This window comes from Myotis nattereri (assembly GCF_964212035.1).
Source record: "Myotis nattereri genome assembly, chromosome: 1".
Lineage (NCBI taxonomy): Eukaryota > Metazoa > Chordata > Mammalia > Chiroptera > Vespertilionidae > Myotis > Myotis nattereri.
The window spans coordinates 18,984,654-18,997,908 of record NC_138075.1 but is presented as its reverse complement, the minus strand read 5'-3'; the positions used below and the strand labels follow the sequence as shown (position 1 = coordinate 18,997,908).

The 13,255-nt window shown below is 38.3% G+C and overlaps 1 protein-coding gene across 1 annotated transcript; it reads right to left on the bottom strand.

The window, feature by feature from the left end:
* Window positions 1-1,513: 1,513 nt before the first annotated feature.
* DIO2 (iodothyronine deiodinase 2) lies at window positions 1,514-12,971 on the bottom strand. Its single transcript, XM_081105175.1, has 2 exons — window positions 12,050-12,971; window positions 1,514-3,822 (listed from the first exon to the last, which is right to left on the bottom strand). The coding sequence occupies exons 1-2, from the start codon at window positions 12,269-12,271 to the stop codon at window positions 3,247-3,249; spliced, it is 798 nt and encodes a 265-aa protein (XP_080961301.1). The 5' UTR covers window positions 12,272-12,971; the 3' UTR covers window positions 1,514-3,246.
* Window positions 12,972-13,255: the final 284 nt, after the last annotated feature.

The window sequence follows — 13,255 nt, the reverse complement described above, 5'->3', positions numbered from 1 at the left end:
ATATAAAAAGGCAGATAAGTTAAATGACAGTCACTTTAGCTACACAAAGCAAGAACAGAGGTTCTAATTTGTTTCTAAGGAGGTCAGTTACATTTTAATGTCTGTATCAAACATGTCTATTTTACTGTGCAGGCATTTTATTCATGCCCAATTAAGAAAGTCATTGTTGGTTCCACTAATATTTTCAAATATAAAATAAAAAAAATAAAGTAAGTTTTGAATAGTTCCAAGACATAAGTCTTTCAAACACTACCTGTCTGAGAGAATCCAGAAGCTATGACAATATCTAAAATTGCTCAGAAACTATTTCAATAACAGACAAGCTAATTCAGTTTAAGAGGATAAACTGATAGCTCCATGTAAACACAGGGGGAAAAGATGCTTAGTTGCTAAGAAGAACAACTCAAAGTTTTACATATAAAATTTTAAATATATAAAAGTTTTGCCTTGTGAAAATAAGAACTACAGTTTTTCAAAGGAACATACTTTATAAAGACAGGATTGGTGGGGTGGGTATTGACAATCTAATAATTTCTCTGAGCATGTCAGCTAAGCATCGATTCCCCTCTACCTCAAACTATGAGTTCTCGTTAAGTTCATAAAAGATACATCACAGAAAATCATAAAAGTTTATGTTGAGATAAATAGGTTACATAATTAAAGACTTATCATAATTCTGATAACACCAAGCCATTCTATATATTGTAGGATTCCTGAGCTTTGTCAATTCATTTTCTCCATTGGCCCCCAACAGTCTTTCTTCCAGTGACTCTTCTATGTTCTATCGAACATATCTTTTTCCCTGATATTCAGCCTATGCCTTTGTATGTCTATTTCCACTGCCTCATTTCTCCATTGGATGATCCTCAGCCAGAGGAATTGTACGCACACAACTTTCTCTTTCTTCAAAAATGTATCACAACTGGGTGATTTTTTTTTATCACCTTTCCCCAGACAACTAGCACTAACTGCCTTCACTGAATCTCATCCCCCTACCAGCTTCTCTAACATCCTGTTCCATTGTTGTACATATAGAACAAAGGGGAAAGTTTAAGGAAACAAGGTGGGTGTGCTGCAACCAATTGATCTTTTATGTGCCACAGAAATCTCAACACCATTTTGAAGATAAAAATCAATGGGGCCCACTGATAAGCCTTGAGTTATAGAGTTTAACTATTTAACTCTGAAATAATCCATTTTCAATGTGATTTTTTTCAGAAATTTGTGTCACAATGTAAAAATCTGCTTTGTTTCTTTGTAGGTGTACTTTGTAGAATTTAAAATACTGAGAAGCTTAAATGTTGTTGTATAAAGAGTCAGTTAAAATGGCCCTTTAATATCTAAACAATAAACTGACCAGTGATATGATTACTATATTACTCCAATCTGAAAATAAAAATAGATTTCTGGTTTTTGCAAACTCAGTTCCCACATCTTTTTCATTTCAGGAAACTAGTTCAGAAAGTTATTTTCAACTTTAGATATCTTTTTATATTAATTTTATTTTATGATTCAATTATTAATGGAATGGTCATAAGAACCTTTGATTTTACATATAAATAAAAACATATACTGTGTTTAATAGTGTCCTTAAATTTATGATAGAAAATTTGTAGGCCTGTTACTTATTTTACTTATAGATAAAACTATCATGTCTTCATTTTAAAGAGATTTATATACCATAAATAACTTTATATTAATGTACTATAAAGGCCTTAGATTACTAGACCTTAGCTAATAGAAACAAAGGAAGATCCAAGTCCAAATTTAAATGTCAATGGCTATTCCATTTTACCAAATTCCATACTACTAAGGATTGCCTTTGATGGGAATTATCTCAAACTAATTTTCTCTTCCTCTATTTTGCAACTGACAAAACCATGTTTGTTTGTACTGGTCATTCATTATAGCTCACCTACTTTGAAAGAAAAACAGGGCTGTAGTTGAATGGGTAAGACACCTACCTCCCACAGCATCTGAGAATGAATGTGTATACATATTTTGAGCCAAAGAGCTCAGCATTGATTAAACACTTCTATAGAGATCAAGACGAATAGGGCCAGGCAGGGGGTATGGGGTGGGGCGGGGCTAGAAGAAGTCAATGGGGAAAAAAGGGGACATATGCAAAACTTTCAACAATAAATATTTTAAAACAAAGAATGAGTAGGGCCACATCACAATTGTAGAGATGGAGTGGGACAGATCAGTACTACTGGATCCATTGGTTTTACCTCTCAATGGTGTGGGTGCAATTCACCCACTGAAAATATACGCACCACAAATACATTTCAAAAAGTAATTATTTAAAAAAAAAAAACCTCAGAAATGCAAATATTAGAGTGTGTTTTTCCCTTTCAATTCCCCTTTCTCCCTTAATCTAGGAGTATACTATGATAAATATATTGATTCCCTACGTATATTCTCTATGCTACTTTTAGTTGAGCTACTTCTTTTTCTGGTTTTGTGTATATTTTCATGTTTCTGTGGATAAAAAATTACTCTCAAGGTGAAACTCTATGATGCTTCCTAATCCTTCTGCCTCCTTTTCCTAGCTAGTCAACTTGATTTTCTTCACCTGTCTTGAAAGTAACTCTCAGTTTTAGATGATCATTCTAACCCTCCAGGAAGGAATCATTCTTGATATCTACAAAAACACCTGTGAGCTCTGGGATGTTTAGACTGGTATAGAGCATTACATGGCTAGAAACTAGAACATCAGAAACTAACATTTAAACACCAAGGTCCTAACCACCTGGCCTGGGTTCAAGGCACAATTGTAAATATATATTTAATATTTTTTTAGTTGAGCTCTATCCATGCTGAATAAAGCCTAGGCAATACCCCTTATACTAACAAGAATGGTAGCTTCTTCCTTAACATGGTAGTTATTCAGGTGAGTCTTTTCTTCAGGTCCCAAAGCATGCATCAGCTGTCGCAAACAGGGTTTCTTCCTTTCCATCTTGGGGTCTTTACAATCAGAAAAATTTTGAAGTTTCTTTTAGAAAGAGAAGTGATGGGGCTACTATTTAGCCAAATGCTATTTTGGGTGTTGAAAGAAGCATTGAGATGATAGAAGTTTATGTTCTTCTGAGATGTAAATTCCTGTCTTTCAGTGAGGCAATGAGATCAGTGGAGGCAATGAGATTCAGTCGAACTAGTGGATTCAGCTCTTCACTTCCTTTCATATGTATATATACATATATATCGCTCCATTACAATCATACCTTTAACTAGTTAATCTAGATTTCATGTCTTGTTGAAATTCTTCTCCAGCCAATGCCGGACTTCTTGGAGGTTGTAGAAGAAGGGACCCTTTCCTCCCAGATAAGCAATTTTCTGTCTCTGCACAATACACACACGTTCAAAGGCTACCCCATAGGCTACATTGGCATTATTGTCCATGCGGTCAGCCACAACTCGGCACTGGGGCGGCAAGGAGAAACGCTCCAGAAGCCGGTGGGCAGCTGCGCATCGGTCTTCCTGGTTCCTGTGCTTCTTCACCTCAAAAGACAAAGAAGAATCCCCAGGCACCGCCCAACCATCTGAAGGATGAGCCTCATCAATGTAGACCAACAGGAAGTCAGCCACTGATGAGAACTCCTCTATCAGTTTGCTGAAGGCTGGCAGCTGGTTAGTAAAAGGAGGTCAAGTGGCTGAGCCGAAGTTGACCACCAGTGGGCGCTCCGGGCAGGCAAAGTCAAGAAGGTGGCACTCGGCTCCAGTAATTATCTTCTCCTGGGCACCATTTTCATTGTCGTCGCCTCCTTCAGGATTGGAGACGTGCACCACACTGGAATTGGGGGCATCTTCACCCAATTTCACCTGGTTGTGAATAAAGAAAGAGGAAGAGCATACCACATTAAACACATTGTCACTTCAATTCACTCTATATGAAAACAAGTGGCTCTAATAAAATGTGGTGAACATATATTGATTTGAGTAAAGAGGCATCGTGGCAGGTAACGTAAAGAATGGCCCCACAGAGAATAAAAGTCTTTTTCATTCCGTGTAATCACTGAAGGTAATTATTTTTATCATTGAAGGCACTGCAGTTAACGCTCTTCATAATTAAGTTGAGGCTGGTATTCTTCACTGTTCTTACTTTGCTGTCAATGCTTAGCACACATTATATAACAAATGATTAATTGACTTCATTTAAAAAGTTAAATGGTCTACTCTAAGACAAATTATCAGAGTCGTGGAACATAGTACCTCTTTCTGAATTCCCCCTTCTAAGCTCTAAACTACAAAGAAAAGACCTTTACTTTTTGCATGATGCTAAGTCATTTATTCTCATTCAATGGACAATGATACCAATGGGCTCTATTCTTGGCCAGAGATAGAAAATGTGGGGTCCACCATTTATAATAAGAAGCTAGTCCCACTTAGCCTCTTCAGCACTTCAATATTCCCACCTGTAAAATGGTGATAACGATGCCTGTCTTCCTCATATGGTTATAGAAGGATAACATAAGGAAAATAGCTCTTTGTACACGATAACTCACTGTGTGGATGTAGGCTGCCATTATTAGATGCCATCAAAATATGTAAAACAGAATGCCACCTTTCCCGGGCAATTCTATGTTTAAAAACATTTTTCCCCCAGAAGTAATTTGAGCTCTCATCAGCACGACATCCTTCCTATAGCCACTGCCTACTTTGGGCTCTTATTATTAGAACCTCATTATTTTCATTAAACAAACAGGCAAAAACATTAAACTATTCCAGAATTCTACTTGTAATTTCTCATTTTTTGTGTTTTGTTTTGTTTTTTGGTCTATTTCCCTCTTTTTATCTAGGAAGTCACAAACCATTTACTCGTCTATCATCCATTTTATTAACAAGCTCCTCTGAATTATAAAATACACAGGCAGAAGAGATCTAGAAGAAAATTGTTCCAGGTGCCCTCTTTGCATGTGGTTTAAATAGTTGAACAGAGACTGAAAGAAAGTTTGCTGGCCTTTGGGTCTGTAAATTGATAATAAAAAACAGGCAACACAAAAGAGTCAATTACTTCAGTTTGAATGAACACAATTGGATCTTCCCTTAGAATGGTTTAATCAAAGCCAATAACATCAGGGACAACTTATGAAAGTACAATTGATTTTATACACCATTCTTAATATTACAAAACACTTCCAACTAGATCGACTTATTCTCCTCATATAAATACAGCCACATATAAAACTGCTGTTAATTGAAGTCATTTAGAAGTGAATTGTTAAAGATTCAACAATCCAGACTGATATAAAATACTCAAGGGTTTTTATTCAGAAGCTTCTATCTAATGTTAATGCATAACTCATTTTCACTGTAGGGAAAGAATTAAAGAAGTCCTGACTCTCCCTTCTGAAAAATCTTAGCAGGGCAGGTTTAAAACAAGTACTGGTTCTTTTCTAAAAGAAATCTTAAAATAATACTCTGCTTCTTAGAAAAGCAAGCTGTTGGTATGATTTCAATAGGTACATTTGTTTTTCAAACACTATCAGGGAAAATGTTATTTATATTAAGCTTCTTGGTTAATCCCCTTAGATGGATTATTTCATTTACTTATTGTTCTTTATGTTTTACTCTTCTATTAAATTTATTGGGGTGAAATTGGTTAATAAAATTACATAAGTTTCAGGTGTATAATTCTATAGTACATCATCTATATATTGAATTATGTCCACCACTCCAAGTCATCTCTTTCTATCACCATCTATCCCCTCTTTACCCACATCTACCTCCCCTCAACCCTCCTTTCCCTGTGGTAACCACTATACTGTTGTCTTTGTCTATGAGGTTTTTTGTTTGTTTGTTTGTTTGCTTAATCCATTCACCTTTTTCACCCAGCCTCAAACCTCCCTCCCTGCTGACAGCTGTCAGTGTTTTCTATGAGTCTGTTTCTATGTTGTTTGTTTATCTTGTTCATTAGATTCCACATATGAGTGAAATTATACGGTACTTGTCTTTCTATGACTGGTTTATTATTTTATATAAGCCACACTTGTCTCTGAGGTATTAAAATATACTTAAAATGTAAAGATATACATTTTGAAGATATTACAAACCTATAATCTATGAGTTCTTTTTGTAATTCTTCATAGATTTAGGTGGTAGGTAGCATTACCATTACCTTACCATTTAGATCTGTTCTAAGATAGCAGTAACAATTCTAGCATGGCTGCTTTTAACCATATTGTTGGGCTGTGTTCCTCAATATAGTTATACAACCAAGATCTGAATGCATTCAATCAGTCTGAATCCACTAGCTCTTGTACTTTACGTTAACTGAGCAATCCATACACAGGAAAAAAATCATGTCTGGACTATAGACTTGTTGGTTCTTGGTAGGTAAAAACATCCATCTGCCTTTTGGAGTCATTTTTAAGACCAACCAACAAGTGTGTGGTCTTGTTAAGTGGGCCTCCGATGCCCATGGCTCTGATCCAAGCAGCACTGTTGATCCTTGCATTATTCCTGACTATTCAACTGAATAATCTAATCTGATGCTTCAGTCACAGGTGCCTCTCCTATTACCTGTAGTTAATTTTCTTGGAAAGTTAAAGCACTTTCTCTTCGTTTTTAGTGACAAAGTATAAGTCAGCCACATAATTCTTTCCAAAATACAGCCATACTAATTTACTTTAGAAAATTTAGAACAAATACAACACTTTCATTCTAAAATTAAAAGTAAAGAAAGTTACCAAATACATAATGTTCTTTGTGTGTGAGGATTTGGCATTTTGTTAAGCCGGGATCAGTGTGTGTGTGTGTGTGTGTGTGTGTGTGTGTGTGTGTGTGTGTGTAAATATATATGTATATATTTGAATGAATTATTGAATGAATGATAGTTGTTCTAATCCTATGTAGGGGTCAGTGAAGAATTTTACACTTAGTATAACCTTGACCTGTAATCAATATAATCATAGTTGGGTGATGAATGAGCTGAGATAGATAATTTAGAAATGTAAACCTACTGTAGAGTACCGCCATCATCAATACCTAATGCTGTTGCTCTGTTCTGGATTACCTCAGATGGTTATTGTATAAAATGAAAGTCAATCCTCTTTATTTTGTTGAGCATCTATGACCCTATTGCAGATTAGCATGTAATAAGCAGATATCCTGCTCATGAGAATGACTAGGTAAGAGAAATGCATAGGTAAGATCAATGTTATTAATACTAGTAGGGGAAAACACACACCCATGATTTGTAAGTCCAAATGTGAGTAGACCAGTAGTCTGCTTTTTTAAGTATCATATACTAATCATACAATTTGTCCATATTGGCTAAAAACCTACTGATGGAGGATAATTTAGCAATAATAAAGAAAAAAATAGAAATTTAAAATAATAAAGTTTGCATTTAACTGCAAAGAAAATTTTTTACAAGGACATTATTGTTCCTTTCTCATTTTCCCATTTGGTCACCATGAAAATTAAATTCCTATTATTACCAGAGTTTCAAATGGAGAATTTCTTGGTTTGCTTGGCTATGCACCCTGCTGAGATGGAATGGGAGAATCACCACTGTCTTCAATGGTGGAAGATTCTTTGCTTTCCCCAGGAGCAAAGCATTCCTTGACAAAGAGCCAAAATGATGAAGAAAATAAAGCTGGTTCCATAATAATAACATTTAGGCTGCAGGAAAGAAGCTCAACAAAAACAAGTTATCCCTGATACTCCCAAACTTTGTTTTAATTTCCCACAGTGGCACAGAAAGTCTCCTGGCCACAAGTTACCTATCATCTTAATTTCTCCTTCTTAGAGGGTTTGTGTTTGGTTTTTGTCCTTAATGAGACATATTTGCCAAAGAGGCATTCAAAAGGCATTTTTTACTCTTGCGGAAGAGTAATTAGGTCGGTACCTCTTTCCCTGCCAGCATTAGCGGCTCTAAAGAGAACCCTGCCCAGTATTTAATGCCCAAACACAAGAAGCATCATTTCCACTAATTGGTCTTGAAGTTCCGATGTTCCCAAAGGGTCCCTTTATTTTGCAACAATCAGAAAGGACGTACATACGTAAAATGCAATATCGTCATCACTGACTTTTATCTCTCTCATCTACACTATTACAATGGTCCTTTCTTACGTCTTTGTAATCAACGTCAACACAACATCACCAACACTGGAGGTACATTAAGGGTTTGCATTTTTATGACAGGGAGCATCTCTGGGCCAAGCTCAAATGTTGCGAGAGCCATGTTTATAAATATGAGCAAGAGTGTAACTACATGGCATGTTTATAAATCTGATTCCCTTGATGATGGGGTTCCTTTCACTCACAGTGTTCAGTGCATGGGGTGGGGGGAGTGGGGAGGAGGGCGATGCTGCTTGAACATGTGGACTGTGAAAGGAACAAAGAAAGGACCATTCGTCAATTAGAAGCTGGAAACAGAGCATATACTACTAACTTTTTTTTTCTTTTCCACTGGACAAAATATCACCTAATCTCATGATAGAAAGTAAAGCAAGTGATAAATATGGAAGGGGGTAGCAGAATAGTTTTGCCACATCCTTCTTGCTGTTCAAAGTCCAGGAATGGCTTCATTCACTACCAGGAAATTTCCAATTCTTTGACATAATGACCAGGCTACATCAATGTCCTTACGAACATAGCCAAACAATTATTAAGCAGCGGTTTAACCATTTACATTCAAATTGGCCAAATAAATCAGAGTTGGAGAATAAACTACCTACTCTTTCCTCTGAATTCAGTTCACTTCTGGCCATTTTCTTTTGGATTCCTACCTTGAAACACAGCTCTGAGCTTTTATCAGTTCCCACTGTTTTATCCAAGTGATGAACAAGCTCTGGCTGTGGCCTTCTTTGTGTTCTTTGGAGAATGTTTCTCTCTTAAAAGAGCCATTTTCCATGGTAGAAACTAGTGTCAAAAGGCTTGAGGTGAATGAGGAGGAGGAGATGTTAAAGAGACCTTTTCAAAACCAAAATTATATGTTCAAATGAATATGTTTTCTGTACCACTGCCATATTAACCGTGAGGAAGCTAAACTGCTTCTCGGCATCTATACTGTGTGTTTGCTTTTACACTTCATTTAGGTAGGGGCTAGCTCCCAGACAGGGCAGTTTGCTCATTGGTTGCATTTTTAGTCTTTGAGCATCAGCAGAAAGATGCAGTGTTAAAAGCAATGACACTGACAAAAGAAACTTAAATGACAAATATCTGTTATTCACCTCAATCTATAAGTTTTTGTAGACTTGCCTTTTCATAAAAGCAATGCCTGGAACACCCTCTAACCGAACCCAAATTATCTTTGCAAGCTTCCCTACAAAGTTAATTTCAAATCCCTTTTAACATGTTCATGAAGAAGGGGCTTTTTTTGTTGTTGTTTATTTGTTTTATTTTGTTCTGTTTTAACTTCTGTGTTGCCTTGTGTAACAGCCAAGCCCAAGGATAACACTTTCATTTCACTTTCTCTTAAAATATCCCCATGTATCTGACATTCAACAACAGGGAGAATTAGAAAAGACATGTTTCATCGTATCTCATATGCACACACTCATCCTGGAAAACTCTGCTTCTGGGTGGCAGTCTCAAAATAGTGCAAGTCAGGGTTGTGAAATACTGTGATGCTATCTCAAACAGTACCTCCTCCAGTGTGTCCCTAGAAATGGCTACACCCAGAGATGGTGGCACAGAGGACAACAGTATTCAGGAAAGAGATTCTGAGTGAACTTCAAATGCCACCACCAGCACCACTACCCTTGCCTTACTGGGTGGCAGAAGGAGACCTAAGTTCAACACAAGTTGGGTTTGCCATGTTTCCATTCATTACACACCCAGTCCAGTCTTGTCTCTGGACAGGCGGGTTCTTGGGTTGTTTCTTCTCATGGTGTTAGCTATTATATAAATCATTAAAAGCAAACTTAATAACATCAGTCATGAACTTGGTCACTAATCAAATCAGTAGGCATAAACAATACAGGAGAGGAATGCGCAAGCCATAGGCAAAAAAAAAAAAAAAAAAAAAAAAAAAGAAAGAAAAGAAAAGAAAACAAATCACTCATCCTCAATTTCCTGGAATAGGAATAACAAAATATTGCAACACAATGGAACACTATACATTAATGAAAAAAATAAATAATAAAGTCTATTACAGAGGTATTTGTTTGTTTTTCTCTCTTAATTTTAATAAGTTGCTTAATAGGAAAACAACCTCGCTTAATATTTGTGGGCAACCTCACAGCCCCTATATTTTATGTGAGAGATGTTTACATAAGTATACACTCATATTAGTAAAATTCTCCCAGGCAGTGACTTTTCTTTTCTAGGCAAAAGTCAATTCTCTTTCAAAAAAGTAAGAATCTAATATGCTGAGATTAAACCACTGACATTGCCATGTTATCTCCTAAGACCTACAAATACAAAAACATAAGCATCTCACATTCAATGTATACACTTGTGGAAATGAAATGATCCCCTCATACTTAACATACTCCCATTGGCCCCACATACACAATATACATGAGTTTTCCTGTTAGAACTTTGAGCATCATTTCATATAATTATAAAAGAAATTTTCCTGACTGACAAGAGTTCTAACTATTCTCCTATCTTTAGAAAAAATGAAAACCTTCTGCAGGCTTCTCTCAATATCAAAGGCATGTGTTATAGTAAAACTTCCCTAATGCACAGTGGATATTTTCTTCCTGAACAATTGTTTGATTTTCAATGGAACAACCCTACTCTGGATTCTTTGTGACTAGAAGTTACTTCTTTTCCTTTCCGGGGGCATAGGTTTAGTTTTCTAGTGCTTATTATGGAGGTCTCATTCCCTTCCCCCTCTTTTATTCTGAGTTTTATTCTGGTTCTGGGGTGCTGCCTGCTTAAGGTGCACCACTTCATTGGCTTCCATATTCCTCCCAAACTCCCCTTCCCTGGCAACTTGGACAAGATCCCCCAATACTGTGAGGGAAAACCAAGACTGCTTTGCTAGCAACTTTTGCCAAGTAGGTCTATTCTTCTTGCTTGGGGACCTTCAGGAGTTATACGGGCACAGGGGAGAAGGGGCAAATTGACTCACGAGAAATGTTTCACTTTGTTCCTAAGATGAGTTGAAGATCCTCTGAGCATAAAAAATAAAAATTAAAAAAGGCTAAAATGACAGCATTCTTCACTGAGAAACTAAGGTCTCAACTCTGGCTTTGAGAGAGCAGCCTCTGGGACCTGATTTCCTCAGGTAAGGGAGGTTGCTGCTCCAGTGATCAAGGCATGCCTTAGAACTGCTTTGAAACGGAATGAACCGTAGGCGCATCTGCTCTTTCTAAGACAACTTATTTCACTTCTGAGAAACAAAGCAAATGTGGTTTCTTTTACAAAGTCTGGAGTTCTGACTTTGTCAGTGCTAAGATCTTCCTTTTGCAAACTGTTACCTAGTAACTTGGGACACAGGGCCTGATAACCCTTTGAAAAGGGTTCAGATTGGAATCAATATAGAGGATGATGCTGAACACGGGCTCGCTTACATTAACTCTTACCTCTCCCAGAAATGATGCAGATAGTATGCCAAAGCACACCTGCTGTGATCATTCCTGCAGCCTTGTCCTCTCCCTGAGTTTTGGTAGCATGTTCTCGGCACCTCCCCACCACCACCACACGCGCCCCGCACCGCCACTTGCTTTTCACCCATTGAACTGTCTCTCCCAACACAGCTCACCTAGCATCTCATCAAGCAAAACATCGGAACCCCAGTTTATAACAAGAGCATGGGAAATGCAGCTGTTTGCCCTCTCCCAGCATCTTCATACTTTTCCCAAAGCTCTCCTGCCGGCACAAACACCCTCTACTCTGAAATCACAGCAAGCCATTAAATGACCCTTATTACAAAGACTCCTTATTAGGTCACACAGTCAGCGTGGCTTACTACCTGTCAAATCTGACTCCTGTGACAGGTGTAGAAAGTCAAGGCAGGAGCTCACTTGAGCATAAACCCTCGGCCCCCACACAGGCTCCACAATCTCCCCGCAATGCTCCCAGCGGCCTCCAGTCTCAGGGTGTGCAGCCCCTGCCCCTGCTGACCTAAGCAGCCCCTTGGCCCGCTCACCTGTTTGTAGGCATCCAGGAGGAAGCTCTTCCAGATGCAGCGCATCCCCTCTGAGGTCAGCATGCGCCTCCACTCCCCGCGAGTGGACTTGGAGCGGCTTAAGAGCAGCACCACGTGCTTGAGGAGAATGACCGAGTCATAGAGCGCCAGGAAGAGGCAGTTGGAGAAGAAAACTGGCAGAATCTGCAATGTGATCAGCAAGTCTACGCTGAGGATGCCCATCTTCCTTGCCTTCCAAGTCAGTTCCCGTGTGCGCTGTGGCTCCCCTTCACCCTCTTACTTAAAAGGGGGTGGCAATAGAGGGGTGGGGGAGGTAAAGGGGAAGGTTAGGGAGGGTGAGGGGGGGGGAGAGAAGGAGAAAAACTAAATTAAAAGGAAGCCCAAGATCTCTCCTCTTTCAAAGAAGCAGAAGTGGCAAGACCAAGTCCAGTCTCTCCAGCCCAGCAGTTGGAGTGTGCCCATCAATTCATTCAATTCGGAGCTGCTTGCATTTTTTTTTTTTCAGGATTTTAGATGTTAAAAAAAAAAAAAAACCCTAAAAAAAAAAAAAAATACTGGCGTACCGGTCCCTAATCCAGTTACCCTCTCAGAGTCGGTTAAAGACAGGCAGTTCCACTTTCATTTCCAAGCACCTATGAGACTGTGGCAGAGACAGCAAAATTTTCTGTAGCCTTTCATTGTCTCTATGTTCAGATACGTAGCCTGTTTCTTTTCTTGAGTTGCCAGAGTTTTTAAAATGTGCTTTAAGGGTAGGTTTTTTTTTTTTACTCCCCCCCTTCTTTACTCCGTTTCACACACACTTTCTGTTCTCCTTCCCCCAGCCTGCCTCACTCTCTCCCTTCCCCTGGAACGACTGACTCCTCTCCTCTCCCCACTCCCTCCGGCTTTGCTTCTGCTATCTGTGGTGCAAAGTGCTCTCTGCAGCCCAGTGAGTCTCCCTGAAGCCTTTTATACATTCCCTGGCTAATTGCTGCAATAGAGAAATGAAAGCCTAATCTTGGTAAAGATCTTGACGTCATTGAGAAAAAGGGCTTTACTTTGGCCAGGACTGCAGTGAATAGAAAAGCAAAACTCGACAACTTTTTTTTTTTTTTTTTTTAGAAGTGGGGGGGTGGAGGTGGGGAGAAGGACAGTGGAATTCTGCTTTGTGATTTAAAGAGAGAGAGAGAACAAAATTAATACCTCTGACGGTTTTTAGGAAATGTT